The 20,200-nt window shown below is 49.4% G+C and overlaps 9 protein-coding genes across 9 annotated transcripts; 6 read left to right on the top strand and 3 right to left on the bottom strand.

The window, feature by feature from the left end:
- Positions 1-80: 80 nt before the first annotated feature.
- Positions 81-2,717, bottom strand: COCSADRAFT_178937 (uncharacterized protein). Its single transcript, XM_007698747.1, has 4 exons — positions 2,661-2,717; positions 1,739-2,607; positions 851-1,678; positions 81-717 (listed from the first exon to the last, which is right to left on the bottom strand). Exons 1-4 carry the CDS (start codon positions 2,683-2,685, stop codon positions 340-342), a joined length of 2,100 nt encoding a protein of 699 aa, XP_007696937.1. The 5' UTR covers positions 2,686-2,717; the 3' UTR covers positions 81-339.
- A 491-nt stretch (positions 2,718-3,208) lies between these two features.
- On the top strand, positions 3,209-4,135 carry COCSADRAFT_34077 (uncharacterized protein). Its single transcript, XM_007698345.1, has 3 exons — positions 3,209-3,749; positions 3,804-3,851; positions 3,911-4,135. The coding sequence occupies exons 1-3, from the start codon at positions 3,561-3,563 to the stop codon at positions 3,932-3,934; spliced, it is 261 nt and encodes an 86-aa protein (XP_007696535.1). The 5' UTR covers positions 3,209-3,560; the 3' UTR covers positions 3,935-4,135.
- Positions 4,136-4,886: 751 nt separating this feature from the next.
- On the top strand, positions 4,887-8,953 carry COCSADRAFT_135990 (uncharacterized protein; the record flags this gene model as incomplete). The annotated part of the gene is made up of 4 exons (XM_007698746.1): positions 4,887-5,528; positions 5,583-6,930; positions 7,004-8,144; positions 8,197-8,953. 4 exons carry the CDS (start codon positions 4,887-4,889, stop codon positions 8,951-8,953), a joined length of 3,888 nt encoding a protein of 1,295 aa, XP_007696936.1.
- A 286-nt stretch (positions 8,954-9,239) lies between these two features.
- COCSADRAFT_83013 (glycosyltransferase family 15 protein) lies at positions 9,240-10,506 on the top strand (the record flags this gene model as incomplete). Its single annotated transcript, XM_007698745.1, has 2 exons — positions 9,240-9,408; positions 9,467-10,506. 2 exons carry the CDS (start codon positions 9,240-9,242, stop codon positions 10,504-10,506), a joined length of 1,209 nt encoding a protein of 402 aa, XP_007696935.1.
- Positions 10,507-10,663: 157 nt separating this feature from the next.
- Positions 10,664-13,414, bottom strand: COCSADRAFT_287469 (uncharacterized protein). Its single transcript, XM_007698744.1, has 2 exons — positions 11,450-13,414; positions 10,664-11,387 (listed from the first exon to the last, which is right to left on the bottom strand). Exons 1-2 carry the CDS (start codon positions 13,370-13,372, stop codon positions 10,821-10,823), a joined length of 2,490 nt encoding a protein of 829 aa, XP_007696934.1. The 5' UTR covers positions 13,373-13,414; the 3' UTR covers positions 10,664-10,820.
- A 190-nt stretch (positions 13,415-13,604) lies between these two features.
- COCSADRAFT_34074 (uncharacterized protein) lies at positions 13,605-14,210 on the top strand. Its single transcript, XM_007698344.1, has one exon. The coding sequence runs from the start codon at positions 13,866-13,868 to the stop codon at positions 14,064-14,066; it is 201 nt and encodes a 66-aa protein (XP_007696534.1). The 5' UTR covers positions 13,605-13,865; the 3' UTR covers positions 14,067-14,210.
- Positions 14,195-14,674, top strand: COCSADRAFT_287456 (uncharacterized protein). The gene has a single exon (XM_007698743.1). The coding sequence runs from the start codon at positions 14,324-14,326 to the stop codon at positions 14,621-14,623; it is 300 nt and encodes a 99-aa protein (XP_007696933.1). The 5' UTR covers positions 14,195-14,323; the 3' UTR covers positions 14,624-14,674.
- A 4-nt stretch (positions 14,675-14,678) lies between these two features.
- On the bottom strand, positions 14,679-17,014 carry COCSADRAFT_188013 (uncharacterized protein; the record flags this gene model as incomplete). The annotated part of the gene is made up of 5 exons (XM_007698742.1): positions 14,679-15,844; positions 15,894-16,332; positions 16,586-16,717; positions 16,825-16,932; positions 16,988-17,014. The coding sequence occupies 5 exons, from the start codon at positions 17,012-17,014 to the stop codon at positions 14,802-14,804; spliced, it is 1,749 nt and encodes a 582-aa protein (XP_007696932.1). The 3' UTR covers positions 14,679-14,801.
- A 201-nt stretch (positions 17,015-17,215) lies between these two features.
- Positions 17,216-20,182, top strand: COCSADRAFT_110761 (glycoside hydrolase family 43 protein). Its single transcript, XM_007698741.1, has 2 exons — positions 17,216-17,252; positions 17,937-20,182. The coding sequence occupies exons 1-2, from the start codon at positions 17,225-17,227 to the stop codon at positions 20,078-20,080; spliced, it is 2,172 nt and encodes a 723-aa protein (XP_007696931.1). The 5' UTR covers positions 17,216-17,224; the 3' UTR covers positions 20,081-20,182.
- Positions 20,183-20,200: the final 18 nt, after the last annotated feature.

Genomic DNA, 20,200 nt, shown 5'->3' with positions numbered 1-20,200 from the left:
TTGAATTCGGCCTGATGCGAGGAACCACGGCCGATGATGTCGGACGAAGGGTAGCAAGTGGCTTATCAGCCGAGTTCCTTGCGTTTGAGTAATCCTTGCAGGAAGGATTGAGGGTGTCGCGGCCACGACTCTGGTGTCACATCGGTGTGTTGTCCGTAGTGTAACGAAGCGGCTAGAAGAGTAGCTAGGTCCCCGAGATTGTATCGCATTCGAAAACTGGTTGTCAACTCTCGTGGGCTCGGGTTTCGCTTCTCGATGTGGGATCTGAGGGATGTAATTGAGTGTGGTTGACTGTGAACCATAGCAGCTCGTGTGCTGTTGAAACTGCCAAATGATTGCTCATTCGCCTGAAGATATCTCAAGTGCATTCATGGCACTAGCCAAATGAGTTTTCGAGGACCACATGTAGTGACTCTCGGCAACAGGTGACGCCGGTACAAACGTGTCAAACCGCGTTAATCCTTCTTCTTGGTCACGAATAGACTCAATGTCACCTATTCTGCGCCAAATATCTCCGCAGCTCTTTCTTCGAACACCGCCTAACTGCGTTCGATTTTGTGTATTTGAAGAGAGCACTTCTTGGAATCTTGATGTATCATTGTCCTCTTGCGTGGGTGCTTCTTGTTGCTGCACGACTAACATGTCTTGCTGGATCATGTCAAGAAGTTCTCTGTATTCGCGCGTGCAGATTTTATATCCCCGTAGCGTTTCGATTATCTGAGTCTAGTTAGCGGTGTGAAAAGAGAGGAAATTCAGTCGATGAAATGTTTATCGCATCCATTCTACGTGCATAGTGTGGTGGGGTAGATAAGGATCAAAGCGCAAGGGGAGAAGAACGAGGAGGTCTTACTTCTACAACAGCAGGTTTCAATTTGGCCTTTATCTGTCGTTGTTCCATATACAGAATGAAGAAGGTGTCGGTTTTCATGTTTGCAGCTCGCGGATCCTTGACCAAACGCCGATTGCCAAACCATTCTACCAATTTGTTGCCTCCATAATACCAGGTAACGAACTGAAGAAAGACACAGCCCAAAGCCCAAACATCACAGGCGGTAGTAAGGTTTCCGTTGAGGTCCATCTCGGGTGAACGATACGTATCCGTGTTGGGAATTCGACCAGTCTTATGGGTCTCCCATGAATTCACTGTGTTGAAGCGCGCCACGCCGAAATCGGCAATTTTGAGAATGCCGTGACCTCCCGTTGAGTTTTCGCAGGGATACCAAAGGATGTTTTCTGGCTTGATATCTCCGTGGCGGCCAAACAGACTGCGGAGGTGAGGATCGTTGCCCGCACTGTCGGTTCGGATGAGTCGTTTTTTCTTGTCGCTGTCCACCTGTTCGGTCAAATGGAAGACATTGAACAACGTTGTTCCCGATGTCGTCGCATATCTGTGTATACTGTTGAGAGCATCTGCAAGGCCACGACATTGCTCTATGATCCACGTGCCCATCATCTCGCCACCGGGTGGCTTTTCGTATCGTTTCCAGAATTCAAAAAGATCAGCATCCGCCCATGGGAATATGAAATGAAACTTTTTGGCGTGCTGAAAAGTGGTTAATAGAGTGATCAAATGTTTGTGAGCGTGACGCTTATTTGAAATTCTGTCGAGAACGGTAGCTTCTTGACTAAATGCTTCCTGATTACTTGACTTCAATTCTTTGATAGCGAAGACATTTCCCTAGTAAATTATTAACGTGACTAAGTCACAGTCTGACCAGAACGGAGGAAGGCTACCTACACTAGTTGTGCCCAGACTATGATGGTCAGGGTGTATTTCAGTCTTGTAGACGTCACTAAACCCACCTTGTGTGACTTTGGAATGGGAGATGAAAGGTAAGATTGCTTCAGGCTCAAGAATGATACGTGGATCGCGGCCCTCTTCATCTTTAGAAAATACAGGAGCGAGAACTCTCCACTGGCTATGAAAGAAATCATCCGTGTAGTCTCGTCTTCTGAATATTATAGGGCGGGCCGAATCATTGCATCGACTTCTCAGTTCAGGTAAACGATGCGGTCTATTCGAGCTTTGGTATATGACTAGTGGGAGATCCTTGTCGCAGACACCACAGTTAACAAAGGTCCGGATTTTAGATGGCTTCTTGATGAGGTACAAGATGGTAAGGATTTTCTTATAGGCTGAATGGTCTTCTGTAGTAACTGGGTCTTTGTGAATTCTCCGAAAGGTTGAGTAGTTTGACTTTTCGAGCTCGATCCGTACTGCTTCAGCTGTAACAATCTCTCTGACATGACTGTTCGGTATAAATCTATGTTGGAAGTGCGTTTTAACTGTAGCTTCTGCGAGCTTTTTCGGTAGCTGAGCTATTGGCACATCCCGGGGTAAATGCGTTCGTGCCCATTTTTGTATGAACAGAACGGGACTGACGACGTTCTTTCGCATATTGGGAGCTCTTGGGCTCCCAGGTACAGTCTTTTCTTCAACAAGAGCTTCATTATGGTCATCATCACTCTCTGTTATGGCGTGATTGGCATTGGAACAAGTTGGGTCTCTGCTTGACAGATGCATGTCGTCAGGTGAACCACCGGGTACTTGATTCAATTCGATATCAGGCGATTGATCGCTTCTTAGACACAGCTGTTGTGTCGCATCTGTTGCAAACTGTCAGCTGTCAAATATACATGTGGGCTCAGCTCAAATCTACCTTGCTGTGGGACTCGGGTCCGCATGTTGTTCCTTTCAGAAAAGCAATCATCGTCAGCCACTAGCTCAGCATCTCTATGCAAGGCTGGATTTTGACATTCAGGCAGATACAAGTCGGATTGAGAAGAGCACACTACTGGTGAGGTCCATTGCATGACCACCATGCTAGGCATATCATGTATGTTGGGACAATTTGGTTGAAGCTGTAGAGATACCTCAGGCAAGAATAGACACGAGAAAGACGAATAAAGTCACCAGGAATCATGATGCGCACAGCGTTCAAGTCCGGTGAGGCTCCTGTTGCTGAAGTAAAGCGTGGGGTCCAATACTGACGGCTGTAAAATCCCTGTAGGGGCGCAATATGGAGGCCATGGCGAAGTTTCAGGCTCCGGCATTCCGCTCCTACATTATACAGCCCCGAATGCCCGGTGAAAGACTGATCAGACCCAATCATCTCTCCACCACACCGACAGTATACCGAATGAGTACACCAGCGCGCAAGTCTGACTCTTTGGCAGCCGCAGCGCACACGGAGTGGCGATATTGAGGGTCGCACCTATAAGCGCTCAATTCTTGTTCAGGAATTATGCTACAGAAAGGTATCAGATATGACCGGTGACACCTCGTATCGCGTCGCATGCATGTATGCTGGGATCTGATGATGCGCGCACATCACTGTCCTTGTCCGGCGCAGGCATTCAGCTCCAGAGTTGTTGGTGTCTGAGGTACAGGCATGATTGGCTCTTCGAAATTGCCTGTGGCTGAGAGAAAGGCGACAAGAACGGTTGCTCAGCCCAGTGGCTTGATCCCATGAGGCCACCTCGGGGTTGAAGACTAGAAGAACTTATTTCAGGTGGGATCCCGCGAGAAGGTCCTGCACAATATTCCAACGACAACAACAATGGGTGGCCTAGTTCAGATGCTTAAGAGGCCGTTTTCCAACCCCTTAAAGAAACGACGAAAACTCCCACGATCAACTACCGAGTCGCCTTGCCTAAATTATGAGCAAAAGGTTGGCGTTATCGGTATCGACCCAGAAAAGCTGGTAAAGAAACTGGAGCTGAAGTTTCCTTGCGGGTTCGATGTACATGTGGGCAGAAATCTAGAACGCGGCGTGGTTGAAGTTCGCTAATCCATACTGCAGATGATGCATAACACCTATATTATCCAGGGCTGCGAGCCACTGACGTCGGTAAGGCTATGTCTTAACCTCCGCGGTCATAACCATGCTGATTAATTACTCTCATGAAGACGGATCTCGATGACTGTCGGTGATGACATAACCAGCACGGAGGTGGAGGTAGAGGTCAGTTATGTATGCGCTCCTATTGGTAGAGGACAAGGCTGTGAGCGCAGTATGATGCAGCCACTCGACAATGGTTCAGGATGGAATAGGCGATTTGAAATTGTATATGCAGCTGACGGATGGTATGGTGTGAAGGAAGGTTTGTGGCAGTCAGGGTGGCTATCAAGGGAAGCGTTTACTATAGGCAGGTGGTTGTGGTGTGGACCGTGCATCGCTGGTTCTCACAAAATCAAACATCATCGGGCAACAGCGACTTCCGCAACCAAAACACCACCTCACAATCGTTCATAATTTTTTTACTACATATGAGCAAACCAATGTACAATGGTTACTTACACTTGGAAATACTCTCAGTTGTGTCATTTGACTGTTCGTCACCGAATATACCACAGCTGTTGTTCAGCCTTGCGACTACTGGCCCCCCACCCTCGCCACCTCCAGTTTCACACTTTGCCTCCTTCAGAGAGTTGTCCTTCGCGACTGTAGCTCAGCTAATCGCCATAAGCGATGTTCCGGTGTAGACGCCGCGATAACATGCTCTCATCTCGGCTATGTGCCCAGCAGCAGCACCTCTTCCGACTGGTTCATTTCCGCCTGGTCCGTTCGTTAATTAGATCCTAGAGAGTTCGATTGGCGCTTTCTCGTCCGTTGCAGGATTCATGCACATTCAGCTTCAGCCTTACATGTCTTGTGTGAGTTTGGTTGAACTTCAATTAGTCAACGACAGCTCCGTGGCATTCGGGTTGCATCTGGCATCCTATAAAGCATGAAATGGAGTTAGTGATGTAGACTTTCATGATAAGAGACCATACTTAGTGGTACTTGGCAAAATCCATCGTATCAGTCATCGCATTTGCACTCAGTTTTCAAGTCGTCCGTCTCCGTTGCCCGAGATTCCTTCTTTTCAGACCACACATGGCCATGGCCACCGATTCTACAACCATAACTACTGGTTCTACAACCATTACAGAATATCCAGTGGCCACAAGCAACACTTCCATAGCTATATCTGACAATGAGTCCGACGAGTCAGAGTCCGACGAAGAGACAGACCCAGCACTACAGCTACGACCCTTGATTATGGACAAGCTTGTGAAGAGTGCTTTCGAGAAAACTCCACTCAGATTCGTTCCGGAAGGCAATATCCAGGATATCATCACAGAGGAAAAGATCAAGATATCCCTAAAAATAGGTACACCATGCTCGAGGAGAGATGGTGAGATGATAGAGTTCATCAAGACACGTGCCAAGAAGGTGTTTGCCATCGTGGTATACATGAAGCCAAGCGATTCGATGGCGGTAATGAAGTCATTGAAAAAGAAGGGCATCGATGACGATTCACTTCCCATCACGAATCAGCAGGACTTAGGTAAAAGAGACTGGGTCCTAGAGTTCTTTGAGAAACAGTGGCAATTCGAAGCTCCAGTCTTCTCGACCACCGAATACAACCATGATCTGGAGGAGTCTCACATTTTGCCCTTTATTTCAAAGAAAGTAGATTCAAAAAGGGGCTCTTTTGGCGTAGTGTCTCAGTATGTAGTGCACCGGAACCACCTAAACCCGGTAAGTAGCTTTAATGGAACCAATTTGGTGCTAGTGTGGCTTTTAACACTTGAGCAGGCGCTACCAGAAGACACTTCCTTTGCAGTGAAAGAGATACAGGCCAAAGATGACGCCGAAGAGGTAGCGCAACACTGGGAACAAGAAGTCAGAGCACTTCGGACAATGAACCAACTAAACCAAGACCATATCGTCCATTTTATCACGGCTTTTCGACGCCGGAAAGAACAAGGCGAGGAAGAGTACTATTTGATGTTTGAATGGGCAGACGGTGGCAATCTTTGCAGCCTTTGGAAAAGGATTCCTTTTCCCATTATGACAGCACGCCTCGTCAAAGATGTTGTCAAACAGATCTTGGGACTCGCCAAAGCACTTGAAGCTGCCCACAACTTGAACAAAACTGGTGCTTCGTATCGACATGGCGATCTGAAACCGGAGAACATTCTTGTTTTCAATAATGGAGGGTCAGTAGGAACATTCAAAATTGGTGATTGGGGCGAGGCACGGCAACACGACCAAGCCACGGTGATGCGTCCTAGCAAGACAGCGGCCAAGTATGGTACTCGGCGATACGAAGCCCCAGAAGTAGAGACAGGAATCAAGTCTCAATATTTAGGTCACACAACCAAACGACGCTCACGGCTATACGACATATGGGCCATGGGCTGCATCACCCTGGAACTCATCATTTGGCTTTTGTATGGGGAAGAGTCAGTTACTCAGTTTCACAATGAATTAGGCAACGACAGTTTCTACGAGATTCGTGTGGTCAACGGAAAGAAAATTGCTTCAGTACACAGCGCTGTGACGCGCTGGATGGATGTGATGGCAGACGACCCTAAGTGCCAAGTTGGCACTACTGCACTCGGGGACCTTTTGGAACTTGTGAGGACTGGTCTGCTCGTTGTCAGACTTCGGGCGAGGCTGGGTACGACGATATCAGATGTCCCCGCGAAACCTCGTCAAGATTCCGCATCCCATATTCCGATTATGCAGGGCTCTGGTATTATGACGTCTGAAAAGTCGACGGTTGAAGCAAACGTTGTGGACTTCGATGAGAACCCGGCACCGGGCCTACCCTTGTTTAGTCTGACCCCAGCCTCAGCAGAGGCTGCGCCCACCAGAACTCCCTTACAGCCTGAACCTGAGCCTGCAGGGGAAAGTCGATTCCTTGCGGATGAGTTCCGGGAACGACTGGAACACATCGATGCAGAGGACGAAGACGAAACCTACTGGTGTATCGACGGATCACGTCACTCAGTTCCTGAAAGTCTCTCCGCATCATATTCTGCATCTCAATTGATCGCATCGAGTTATGGCACCAGGGATGGAGATCTCAGTACGTATACAGAAACTTCGGACTCAGCGAATCACGGTCTTTCTGCTCCCTACCAAAAGAGAGTAAGTATCCCCAAGACCTAGTAACTTGTTCCAAAATGACTAACGTTGCTCTATGTAGGTCAATTACGCCTCCCCAGAGCTTGACGAAAACGATTGGAAGTATTCATCTGGCAACAGCGTCGCGTTGGACTTACTTCCAGCGCTCGCAACGGTGAATGCACATGACCAAAGTCATCATGAAGTAGCAACAGTACTCTGCAGAAATTGTGCAATATTCCAAGAACAGGTTCTGAGCCCTGGTTTCTCGATATCATACGACAACCAAGCCCTTAGGGCAAGCGCACTCGCCCAAACATGCGATCTGTGTCCCCTACTTTTGAACACTGCCATCAGACACGGCGAAGCGGCATCACCAATTATCAAATTTGACCGCACTGGTCCATTTTTGACAATTAAGAGCAGTGGATATCCTGTTCTCTCCGTCGTTCGCGATCCTCGACAGCAGTTACCACCAAGTACTGACGTTCAGGTGGGATTCGTTTCCCTTCCAGATGCTGGCAGCGCTGTCCATCTTCGGGTTGTCAAAAACTGGCTTGACTACTGCGATCAGAATCACCCGTGCGCGCCTTCTCTACAATCCAGAACCAATGTGAAATCACGATTGCCGACCAGATTGCTCGATGTGGGTGTAGATGGCGACAGCATGATTCGCCTTAGGGTGACTTCAGCTGAAGAAACTGGAGAATGGGTGGCTTTGTCACATAGATGGGGCTCCAGGCATTTCTCAACTACTACAGAGACCCTTCAAGCTCACCTTGACGGTATGGATTTGAACTCTCTTCCAAATACATTCAAGGACGCTGTGGCAGTCACGCGTGCGTTGGGACGACGATACCTTTGGATCGATTCCCTATGCGTGATACAAGGGCCGGGTGGCGACTTTGTAAAAGAGGCTAAACGGATGGAGGAAGTTTACAGTGGCGCGTACTGCGTGATTGCAGCGAGCTGCGCTGAGGACCATCACTCCGGATTCCTGAAACGACGCAATAGCAGAGATTATGTTGGCTTGCGTCGTGGGGGTAAAGAACAAGCCCCTTTCTACATTTGCCAGAACATCGATGATTTCAAAAAACATGTTCTCGATGGCGAGCTGCATGCTCGTGGGTGGGTACTGCAAGAACATGCCCTTGCTCGCAGGACGCTATTCTTTACTGAACATCAGACATATTTTGAATGCGGCGAAGGGGTTCGATGCGAAACCTCGACAACACTAAGCAAGTAAGTACACGATACAAGATTTGCGTCTGCCCCGGTTGACTTTTGAGAATAGTAAACTCGCAGCGTTTTTGGGAGATCCAGATTTTCCACACATACTTTCCAGTGCAAGTCAAGGAGAAAGGATTCTTCGCTGCCAGGAGCTCTATCGCAAGTATTCGCGTCTAGGACTCTCGAAAGCGTACGATAGGCCCACAGCTATAGACGGCCTACAACAACGTCTTCTCCGTACAATGTATGTCAAAGGTGGGTTTGGTGTTTTCGACGAGGGAGTGACGCGGGGTTTGCTCCGGCGCAGTCTCTTGTGGCGACGCGGTGTCGACACCAGGAGTCTGACGCGAATCTGCTTCCCTACCGAAAGCGTTTTACCGACTGTGCCTTCATGGTCATGGATGGCATACACTGGCGGAATAGACTACTTGCAGCCAGATTTTGGAAACTACGAGTGGGAGGACTTGCAATCCCCGTGGTCAACGAATTCTCCCAACAGCATCTCCAGCACGGATGTCAGCATCGCGAACATGGCATTGGTTGCTGCAGCACGGGAATTCGACTCTGGCGCTGCAGTATTGAGCGAGGGTGAGTTGATTTTCGACACTCCGCATGGATCTTCGATACCGAAACCGCTCTGTGTGGTGCTGGGGAAGGCCAAAGGCAGTCCGTCGCCGGAGACACGAAGGCATTACATTTTGATTGTCGCAGTGGCAGGACAAAAGGGCCGCGCTGGGGAGACGATATACGAGCGTGTGGGGGCAGGATATCTGCCTGGCAAGTGTATTTCGCCAACAGTAATTGATGTCAGAATCCATTGAGTTGGAGTTTCTGTGAGGTGTATTCACGCTAGCTTATTTTTCCTAAGTATATCTCTACTCTACAATGCGATCATTTTATATATTCCTTGAACCATCTGGACACGGCTAGCCGCCTCAGCTCAGTCCAATTGCACGTGGCATGACCCACGTTTGCCACTTTCCCTATCGTGTACTAGCGTCCTTGCCCTCCGCGTCACTTGCGTGGAACACAACATGTAACGTCCCGGCGACTTTTCAGGACGGGACTCTTGTCCCAACCCCACAGCCAACACCCTCGCTTTTCAAGATGGCGCTTCCCAAGGGCGTACGCTACTTGGCTGGCGCCACTATCTGTGTGTTTTTGTATCTGTTCGTTCAGATTCTCAGGACGCCCGGTTCCGAGACGCCAATACAGATTCCGAACAAGCTTCCGACCAACCAACTTGGGGATTGGGATCACGATCCTCAATTAGACCGTAAGAAGATCTCCTGCTTTCTGAATTGTGGAGTATGAATTCTAATTGCTACTTGCAGCGTCTGGCGAACCCCCCGAGCCACTGCGACGAGTTGACGGTGATAACTATGCCCCTAATAACCCGAAAAGCGCACGCATCAACGCCACAATTCTCAGTCTGGTCCGCAATGAAGAACTCGAGGACATGCTTCAGAGTATGCACGATCTAGAGCGCACATGGAATCACAAGTTCAACTACCCGTGGACCTTCTTCAACGATAAGCCATTTACCGAAGAATTCAAAAAGGCTACGCGCGCAGCCACCAACGCCGAAGTGCGGTACGAGCTGGTTCCCGCTGAGCACTGGAATGTGCCATCGTGGATAAACATGGACCTATATCAAGAATCTGTATCGCTGTTGGAATCGCTTGACGTACAATACATGAGCAAAAAGTCGTACCACCAAATGTGTCGGTGGAACAGCGGCATGTTCAGCGAACATCCTGCATTGAAAGACGTGCAGTACTACTGGCGAGTTGAACCCAACGTGCACTTCTTCTGTGATGTTGACTACGATGTATTCGCATGGATGCAAGACCACAACAAAACCTACGGCTTCAACATCAACATCTACGACAGCCCAGACAGCGTCGCAACGCTCTGGCCCGAAACAAAGAAGTTCATCCAAGACAATCCGGACTACGTCCACCCAAACAACGCCCGAGAGTGGCTCGAAGACAGCAAGCGCCGCCCCGAAAATAACAAAAAAGCCCACGGCTACTCAACCTGCCACTTCTGGTCCAACTTCGAGATTGGCGACTTGAGTTTCTGGCGCAGCAAGAAATACCGCGATTACTTCGACCATCTCGATCGCGCTGGCGGCTTCTTCTATGAGCGCTGGGGCGATGCCCCTGTCCACAGTGTTGCGCTAGGTCTTTTCGAAGACAAGAATAAGATCCATTGGTTCCGCGATATCGGATACCAGCACATTCCCTTTTTCAATTGTCCGAACAATCCAAAGTGCTCGGGCTGCGTCACGGGTCGCTTTACTGACGGTGAGAAGTGGTTGAATCGTGAGGACTGTCGGCCACTGTGGTTCAAGTATGTGGGTATGGAGTGAGAGAGTGTGGATTCCAGCAGGTAATCCTGTGTTTTGGTCAGGTACAACAAAAGCGCTCGGTCGGCTTGATCCGGGGAATCTTGTATATAGATACGATGTGTATGTACCGTTGTGTGTACATGCATCACGACGACCATTCCGTCTATCGTTCGAGGAAGAGGAGTTTTACGGCATCTTGGATTTGGACGCTTCTATTTTCTTCTATCCCCTTCGACATCTACTCTCAGATAGGCGATCACTCGATAGTACATATACCACTAGATGCAAACAAGACATCAAAAAAATGCAAATCAAAATCTTCAATGCCTTTCCTTCTATACCAAAACCCGGTCCTTCTTCACATCCCACTCCAACCGATCCGCCAACTGCTCCCACATGGGCTCTGCCCCCGCCCTCCCCACACTCTTCAGTCCCGCACTGATAAACGGAAGCAACCGCTTGAATTCCGCCTCGACTCTCCCTAGCTCCTTCCCTTCCTTCCTCGCAAGCAGCACGCCCAAATCCAGCATCTCGAGTATCGCTGCGAAAATCGGTTTCACATCTTTCGACAGCAGCGTCCTCTGCCGTAATTTCGCCATGTACTCGACGTGGATTCGCGCCATCTCGTCGATATCCTGGGCTTTCTGCATGGACGCGACCATGTTGCGGGTAGTGAGGTGGATCGCGGTTTCGGTGATGTAGGAGCGCAGCGTATCGGTGAACCAGGTTAGGGTGTGGAGGAGTTTGTAGAGGAGGGGAGGCAGTTTTGGTTTTCGGGCGGCGCGGAGCCGGGTGCGTTGGAGGAGGTATTTTACGCGATAGATTTGGAGGAGGAGGGTGCAGAGGCAGTGGTAGGTTGGAAGGGAGGTGCGTTGGATTATGTTTTGGAGGGACCAGGGTATCTTTTGAAAGGGAAAACATGATTTAGAAGGGGAGGACTGAGGGTGGGAGGGGGTCAACTTACTGCGTAGTCTACGTATATAATGGCTAGGTCTTTGACAGATTTGCCGTGGTTTTGGTTGGCTTTAGTGGAGCGGACGACGATTTTGTCGGCTTCCGAGGTGGATAGAATGGTGCTATATATACCTCGTGTTACTTCTGTGAGCACGTAGCGATCGTTCCATCCTCGTCTGCCGGCGTCCATGCGTTCGAAGATTGCGGTTGCGAAATCTTCGAAGACGGATCCGTTTCGGCCCAGGTACAGTGTCTCAAAGACCCCGAGAACGTGTATAAGGCCGTCGGTCTCGAAAATATGTTGACGGAGTACAGTAGAAGCGATTGAATATTTGCTGCGAATCCATGACTCAAAGGCCATGCGGAATAGCTCTGGGAAGGGTGAGAGTGGTGCATTGTCCGAGGTACCACATACCATCTCATGGTCTAGACTGGGCTCGTGAACCTCAGAGTGTAGACCCGTGTCGTAAATGCCCAGCTCTTTCAAGAATACAATACTCTTTCCAGTGTTGAAGACCTTGCTTACCGCCGGTTGCAAGAACGAAGGAAACTGCAGCTTATTCTGGCCATCACGGCGCAGTTCATAGTGATCATGCCATAATGAGGACGTCTCACTTTTGGCGTCATTTTCCATGACAAAAAATGCCTCCTGGTCGGACCCGAGCTCTCCCGTCTCCATCCACCGTCTTATTGGCTTTAGATATGTCTGTAAGCACTCGAAGAAGGCCTCCGATAAGTACTTGAAGATTTCATCCTCCAGTGCCATCTGCGCCAAAGTAGCCGCTTCGAACAAGGCTTCCAAATGACGGAAAGGATTGATATGCGCCAGAGGTTTATCCTTCAGAGTTGCTTGGTCCCGAGCAACCTGAGTTATAATTGGTACTAAGCGGAGAATGGGCGCGGACAGTTTCCGGATGTCTTTGTGTAATTGGAGCAAACTGACAGGGATTGGGTTTTCAGGGAGTAGGTATTGCTGTTGCATTTCTGCTAAGCAGTGGTCGAATTGGAGTAGTCGGTTCTGCACAGAAGCGTCAAAAGTCTGGACGAGAGGTGATGATGGGCGTTTGCTAGCTCGCTGTTGCAGTGTCCATTGTCGCATTCGTTGTAATCGCGAACCAATTTCTGCAAGCTGGGATAATAGATGGTCGACAGAGGCTGATCGAGTATGATCGAGGACATAGTTAGAATTATGGCGGAGACAGCGCTTTTGTTTGTCTATTTCATATAGACTTGTCTTCAGTCCACCAATCATGAATAGGGTCTCCTTTACTGCCTGCAACTCCGTGATGCTCACGTCGGAACTATCTTTGCTCACAGGGTGACTCCAGAATTGTGTTTCTTCTAGCTTTGTCACGATCTCTTTATCAGTTGATGCGATGCAAGACTCCGGGTCGTAGGTATCATCTTCATCAAAGCTCGTCGGTGGTGAACTTGGACGTCTTTTGGGCTTCTTCAGTGGCTTCTCCTCATCAGACGAGTCGCCAGCATAGTCAATATCTTTCCAGATATCTTCATCGCTATATGGGTCACCTTGCAGAATTTCCGCCCATGTCAGCGGTGGAGGTGGACTTGGCGGTCTTAGCAAGTCCAGTGCCTCGATTTGCGTATTTTCAAGAGGCCGATCGGCTAGCTGAAGCAATAATGCTAAGATTTCAGGTTTGTATTTGTTTGTATATCCTTCAAGCTTTTGCAACCGCACCTGCAGCGCATCAGCGAGGTCATCGCGATTTTTGACTCGAAACTTCTCATCAAGTCCTGCAAAGCTGGCTGTGACATCGAACTGATTTGTACGGGCATATTGATGACCTCGAAGGTTGCGTGTTGCGATCTCTTTAGCGTGTTTGTAGGCTTGCTTGTTCTTTGCTGAATCAGAGGTCAAAAGTGACCGGATCAGATCGTCTGTAATACTAGAGACCCTTGCATTTTGCGCCATGGTTTGGTGTTGTCCATGTCAAGAAATCATGTGAGGGCTGCGATTAGTGTTTGTAGAGATGATACGCGTCTGGGCAACTTGCAGTTGAGCAGGCCCTGGCCCCACTTAAATCTCTACGCTATTCCAAATACAGACTAGAGTCCTCTTGACATATTACATAAGCGGAATCTTCGGCAAGAGCTGCCGTTTCTGAATCGCAACAGATCACAATAGTCGAACACAACTTAAACGTCTGGAATCCTGTCAAACACAGCATGCATTGACAGTTGTCATACCACAACTTATTTCCAGGAATATTTTTATTAGCGAATTCGAGGCCCACCTTATTACAATAATACATATCACTCAACTAGCTACTGCGCGTAAAAGAAAACTACACCTCGCCAACAAAGCAAAGGCTTCAAACTAGAATCAGAGGCGCAATAGGTCGCTGAAACCTCCGAATTCAGCTGGATGATATTGATATCGAAGGCCAAACAGAATCAGAAACACGATGCGTCACCCCGCAGCACCTACGATAATCGCCGTCCTGCTTGGATTTCTCCTCTTCATGGTTCTCTGGAGTCGAGTACGTGCCGATGACCATCACGAGGGAAATCCTCATCCAGACGATATTCCGCGGAAGAAGGAGAAAGAGGAGGTCAATCTTGTCGGCGATGAAGCCAGCACAGCAGAAGAAGATCAAAGCATCTGAATATCTTTTGCACCCCCTTGAGCCCTGGTGTGCCTCAGCTTGCGTTCTGGATTCGACTATTCACAACAAACAACACAGTCACCGCTCTCTTCTTTCCATTATTGAGAAACGCGTGATGGCCCTTCAGGTTGTAAAATGGGAGCGCTACCGTTCCAGCGCCCAGAAACTTATCTGAAACTGGTCTTTCGGAAGTCGGTCCACACAGTTGAGTCTGGGGAACTGTTGTAATATAACCGCACTATAAGGATAGCGGAGCTATGGTAGGGCTTAAAAGCTCAGCCAATCACCTCAACTCATGGATCTCCAATTTACGTACAGATTCGGCTACTTTAAGGATTCTCGAGGCTGTGAGCGATTTTGTGCACAGATTTGCACAATGTCTCTTGAGTGTCTTGTCAGAAGACAAAGGATGTTTGCCCACCAATCCAGCGCTTGCTGAATTGGGATTGGGCTCGACTGTAGCAATTGAGCTGCATTTCTGGCGGAAGCAGAGCTCCAGCCTTGCTATTCCTGTCTCTAAGATCTCGGTTATGGGTAGCTTAAAAGCACTTTCTTGACACACCGTTGAGAGGTTGTAAAACGATATTGTTGAAAGCTAGACAAGGCACAATCTCTGCATGACCAGTCACTTATGGTCTTAACGTCAAGAACATAACCTTGTCAAGTTTATCTTTAGATTAAATCAAAAAAATAAGCACGTCAATATTTTTCTAAAAAGAACACTTCAACTCAGATCTAACTCTCTGGCGCATCCACTGGCACCCACGCTCTTCCTTGCGCGTTCAACAGCTCGGTAACCTCATCCATATCCACACCCAGCGCATCGGCAACATACTTGGGCATATCAGTGTTGTCCCAACCTCCAGCCATATCTAGGACGAGACGATCACCCATCTCGCCAACAGCGTAGCCGTACAGTGTCGTATCAACACCTGTGTGACCGCCAGTTGACCACTCAAGTCCCGCCCTGACATTCAGCAGGTCCGCCAACTCCTGCGCAAAGTCTTTGCTAGAAATCAATACCTGAATCTCCGCATCCGAAACATGGGTGATGCCGTAAGCAGGAATGATCTCATTGGCGAGGAAGCCAGTTGCATCGGTGCCATTGTACTTGCTCCACTGTTCACTCAGGTACTCAACCGAGTGTTTTCCTGCTTGAAGAACTTGAGGGTTGTGTCCGGACGGGAGAGTGATACCGCCAGTCTCGTGGTCGGCAACGGCGAGAAAAGCAGTATCAGGGTGCTCTTCGATCCACTTCATAACGACTTCGGTAACGCGGTTAAACTCGAGTACGTCGTGGAGATGCGCAACAGAGTCGTGGGCGTGCGATGAGTGGTCGATACGCGATGCTTCGATCATGAGCAAATAACCTTTATCATTGGATTCACTGCCACGCGACAGCGAGTTGAGCGCCGTCTTCGTCATCTCGGATAGCGATGGCTCCTGGACTTCTGCAGCTTGTTGCTGGCGATCGACCTCGTAGCTGAGGTCCCCGCCCTTGAAGAGGCCGACATAGGGGAGTTGTATGTCGCCGAGACCAAGCTCAAGAGCATCGAAGCCGGCACGGTCTCGGGCTGTGTAGTAGCCTTGTGACTTGGCGTAGGAAAAGAGATCGATGTTGTCGGTCCTGCAAGAGCCGGTTTCGTTCTGGGGCTGGAAGTCACAGCGTCCGCCGCCGAGCATCAGGTCCACGCTAATGTTGAGGGGGTGGCTATATCCGACCAACTGCTCCGCGATCTGATTTAGAGAATTGCGGCTTGCGGCGTGGGAGAAGAAGGCTGCACAGATTAGTAACGATGAAAAAATTCGGCATGGGCAGGGACCTACATGCAGGTGTTGCGTGACTGATGGGTGAAGTCACAACAAGACCAGTAGTATAACCGGCCAGTTTTGCAGCTTCCATGACGGACCCAACTGGCTTGCCATCAGGCAAGACTCCAATAAGTCCATTGTTAGTCTTGTGGCCGGTTGCAAGAGCGGTACCAGCAGCGGCGGAATCAGTCACCAGATTGTTGGAAGAATGTGTGTGAGTGTTTCCAATGACAGTGACATCAAGAGGGAGTGATTTGATTCTTGGTGCCCGGGTGGTTGAGTCGCCGTTGGTCATGGACAAATACGTCCGGATCAGGGTCTGAGAGGCCGGGCCCATGCCATCGGGGACGATGAAGATGAAATTCCTGGGCTCAATCGCCGCCATTGTAGACTGAGCCAAAGCAACGGCTGCTAGCGCTGTGGAGGTGCGCATTTTGAAATCAAGAATAGCGGGCTGGAGACTTGAAGGTAGTTGTCTGAGGGGTCAAGAGCCTGAGCTGTGATATGCATGTCTGGCATGTTGAAATGGTCTTATAGTTCTTAAAATTTTCAACAACTACCTATCACGGTATTTCCGGAAGAGGGAAACACATTGAGTACCCATGTCAAGCATTGGAGCCGTCTCAACGGCGGTGCCACAGGTCTTGGACCTGCATACTACAGGGAGCAGTAGTGGGCCGTTGGAATATAGTCAGTGGAACACTTACATCTGTGTTCTGAGTACCAAAAACTGGCATAGCAACTCCAAGAGCACTTGAAGCTAATTTCCAAAGGCATATACCTTCTTTTTCTATCTCTCGCAACCTTTTTGAGCGTTTTGTAGCAGCACGAGTCTCAACCTAGTGTTTTGCATCGAGAAGCGTAGAAATATCCCATGCAGTCCAGATATGTAGAGTTATGGATACTCTGGAGAGTGGTAGCCACTCATACTCGCCAGTATGCTCACGTTGAGGCCCAAAATAATCTCGGCGTGCATGCCCAGCCTCCGACGCCTCTTCGCTCGTATTGCCAAGTACTTGGGAAGTAGGAACATCCTAACAACCCAATACTGCAACTACACAAGATGTAGACCACGTGAGACTGCCATAGGCTATCTCCGTCTAGCTCACATGTTTGCCAGTCTCCTCCTTCTCCATGGAGTAAGGGATCTCCGTCGTTCCTCCGCTTTGCGAACCTAGTCTACAAGCAGTGATGCCTTGGCATCGATAACCAGTATTTCTGAAGTACTTAATCAGTTGAACTAATCAGCCGAGATCCGATGTCTTCGTTTATACATATAAAGATGATGGCTTCCAAGTTGGATGCTGAGACGATTGCACATCTTACGACATACATACATATGGTGTATGTGTCACATGACACTTCCACGGCCCTGTAAGTAATGCCGAACTAACTAAGGTCGTCAGAACATCAAAGCCTCGAAGTTTCCCTTTACGTCGAAAGCAAGTATTTATGGAAATACGACACTGGATACAGAGGGTGATGTTGTCATGCTTTAGCTTCGGTCATCATTTTCCCGAGTCGCCAAGCCACCTTTTATGCGCTGCACCCCGCAAAATGGTTGAAGTGTGACCTCGGGTGCGGCGTCATTATTCGTTGGTTCCATGACTTGCCGAATTTCGTACATGAAATTATCCGTAACCTTAACCAATACGGGTTACACTCCGATCAATCTAGCTGTTCAAGGGAATGATGTTCTCTAAGTTTCTTCTACTCAAGTTACGACCTGCTGTAACCATCTTACTAGCTGCTGCGCATTCGTGGATATTCTTTCACCCCGGTAGAACATGCGAGGTCACATCGTGTCTGAATTCAGGTGTGTGTACCTGACATGTTCCTGTTCGGGATAAATCCCACCCGGTAGATGAAGTATATTATGGAGGTAGGTGATCAATTCTGTAGCAATTCAGGAACAGTTTTGTGTCTTTCTCACTACCTCGCAACCGACCATGCGTGCTCACAATTTTCCCCTATACGCATGGGGTCTGTGGTCGGCATCTACTGTGAATGCTGCCGTATCGCGCCGACACATTGATCAGGCGCTTGACAGTCTCACAGTTACGAACATTGAGGATGTAAGCGGCAATCTTCACCTACCAGACACATCTGGAGACTTCAAGGTCACCTGGGCAAGCAGCCACCCATCAATTATCTCAGCGGATGGTATTGTGAAACGACAGGATGCCAAAACCACCGTTGATCTTACGGCAATCATTGACCATGAAGGAATCATCTCCAACCGCACTTTCAACGCCAATGTCCGTAAAGCAGCAGCCCTTGCACCTTTCGAGGGTTACGCCTTTGCATACTTTACGGGCAACTCGATAGCTGGCGAAAAGATCTACATGGCAGCCAGTCAAGGCAACAATGCTTTGAAGTGGAATGAGTTGAACGGCGGAAAGCCTGTCCTGGCTTCTACTCTAGGCACAAAGGGCCTGCGCGACCCTTTTGTCATTCGATCAAACGAGGGTGACAAGTTTTTCTTGCTCGCCACTGATCTTTCGATCGGATCCGGTACCTCATGGGGAGATGCAGTCAAGTTTGGCAGTCTCTACCTTGAGATTTGGGAATCAAAGGACCTTAAGACCTGGTCAGCCCAGCGCCACGTCAAAGTTTCTCCATCCACTGCTGGAAACACATGGGCGCCTGAAGCCTACTACGATGCCAGTCTAGGCTCATACGTGGTTTTCTGGGCTTCTTCGCTCTATGAACCAAGCGATATCAATCGTACTGGAAGGACCTACCACCGGATGATGTATGTCACCACGCGAGACTTTGTCACGTTCAGCCAACCTCAGGTATGGCAAGACGCTGGGCTTTCGCGTATCGACACGACCGTTATCAAGGAGGGAAATACGTTCTACCGATTTACTAAGGATGAGGGAGGTACAGGCACCAACTGTCAAGATATCATCCAGGAACGGTCAACGTCGTTCCTTGCTCCTGTGAGCGGATGGACTCAAGTTGCTGCATGCATTGGTCGCAACGCCGGTACAAGCGCCGTTGAAGGACCGACTGTATTCAAGGCAAACGACAATGACGTCAACGGCAAGAAGTTCTACCTGTTTGTGGACGAATACACGGGCCGCGGCTATATTCCTCTGGAGACTGCAGACATCTCTAAGCCAACCTGGAAGGTCTCTAGCTCCTACAGTCTACCACGCAGCCCGCGCCATGGAACTGTAATCCCAGTCACTGCCAGTGAACTTGCCAACCTACGATCTGGACTTGCAAGCCGCTCAGATTCTGTTGCTTCTCGCAGCCGCTCCCGCTTGAGTGCCAGGGCAGGAAGCCCTGTTCTCCCAGGCCTTTATGCTGACCCCAACATTGCAGTCTTTGGCAAGAACTACTACCTCTATGTCACAACCGACGGCTTCCCAGGCTGGGGCGGCAACGTCTTCTACGTCTGGAAGTCTCCAGATCTAGTTTCATGGGCTCGATCAGAGAAGCCATTCCTGACTCTCAATGGCACAAGCGGAAACGTACCATGGGCGACAGGTAATGCCTGGGCTCCTACCATCATTGAAAGGAGTGGCAAGTACTATTTCTACTTCAGCGGCCAAAACCCCAAGTACAACCGCAAAACCATTGGCGTCGCCGTTGCAAACTCCCCCGAAGGTCCATTCACCGCCCAACCCGAAGCCATGATCCTAAACGACGGCACCCTCAAGACCGGCCAGGCTATCGACCCAGCTGCATTCCGCGACCCAACCACCGGAAAGTACTACATCTTCTGGGGCAACGGCACACCAGCCCTCTACGCCGAACTCACCGACGACATGATCTCGCTCAAGGCCGGCACCACACGCGCCATCAGCGGCCTCACCGACTTCCGCGAGGGTATCTTCCTCAACTACCGCAAGGGCCTCTTCCATCTCACCTACTCCATCGACGACACCGGTTCAGAGAACTACCGCGTCGGCTACGCAACATCAACGAGCGTCAACGGACCGTGGACGTACCGAGGCGTTATTCTGCAGAAGAACACTACACTGGGTATTCTGGGTACTGGCCATAGTTCCATTATCAACGTACCTGGTACTGATGATTGGTACATTGCGTACCACCGCTTTGCTATCCCCAACGGCGGTGGAACGAACAGGGAGACGACGATCGATAGGGTTTACTTCGATGATGCGGGATTCATCAAGCCGATTGTGCCTACGCTTACCAGTGTAGAGCCGAAGCCGGTTTCTGCGTGAGAGCGCTGAAGGGGGTGAGACATATGGATGAAGAGTGGTTTTTCTCCTTCTTAGTAAACAGCACCCTGTTTTGATCATGTAGTTAAATGAATTTGAATGTACATTATGAATTTACTGGCC

Source organism: Bipolaris sorokiniana, assembly GCF_000338995.1.
Source record: "Bipolaris sorokiniana ND90Pr unplaced genomic scaffold COCSAscaffold_3, whole genome shotgun sequence".
NCBI lineage: Eukaryota > Fungi > Ascomycota > Dothideomycetes > Pleosporales > Pleosporaceae > Bipolaris > Bipolaris sorokiniana.
This window is presented reverse-complemented; position numbering and strand designations above follow the sequence as displayed.

Bases quoted from the DNA above. Each gene is read 5' to 3' on its own strand.
- COCSADRAFT_178937 (XM_007698747.1), bottom strand. From the start codon at position 2,685: ATGCGGACCCGAGTCCCACAGCAAG. The intron at 2,608-2,660 runs GTAGATTTGAGC...AGTTTGCAACAG, and splicing joins GACCCGAGTCCCACAGCAAG to ATGCGACACAACAGCTGTGT. The intron at 1,679-1,738 runs GTAGGTAGCCTT...ATAATTTACTAG, and splicing joins ATAGTCTGGGCACAACTAGT to GGAAATGTCTTCGCTATCAA.
- COCSADRAFT_34077 (XM_007698345.1), top strand. From the start codon at position 3,561: ATGGGTGGCCTAGTTCAGATGCTTAAGAGGCCGTTTTCCAACCCCTTA. The intron at 3,750-3,803 runs GTGGGCAGAAAT...TCCATACTGCAG, and splicing joins CTTGCGGGTTCGATGTACAT to ATGATGCATAACACCTATAT. The intron at 3,852-3,910 runs GTAAGGCTATGT...ACTCTCATGAAG, and splicing joins GCTGCGAGCCACTGACGTCG to ACGGATCTCGATGACTGTCG.
- COCSADRAFT_287469 (XM_007698744.1), bottom strand. From the start codon at position 13,372: ATGGCGCAAAATGCAAGGGTCTCTAGTATTACAGACGATCTGATCCGG. The intron at 11,388-11,449 runs GTAAGTTGACCC...CCCTTTCAAAAG, and splicing joins TTATATACGTAGACTACGCA to ATACCCTGGTCCCTCCAAAA.
- COCSADRAFT_34074 (XM_007698344.1), top strand. From the start codon at position 13,866: ATGCGTCACCCCGCAGCACCTACGATAATCGCCGTCCTGCTTGGATTT.
- COCSADRAFT_287456 (XM_007698743.1), top strand. From the start codon at position 14,324: ATGGTAGGGCTTAAAAGCTCAGCCAATCACCTCAACTCATGGATCTCC.
- COCSADRAFT_110761 (XM_007698741.1), top strand. From the start codon at position 17,225: ATGTGTCACATGACACTTCCACGGCCCT. The intron at 17,253-17,936 runs GTAAGTAATGCC...ACAGTCTCACAG, and splicing joins CATGACACTTCCACGGCCCT to TTACGAACATTGAGGATGTA.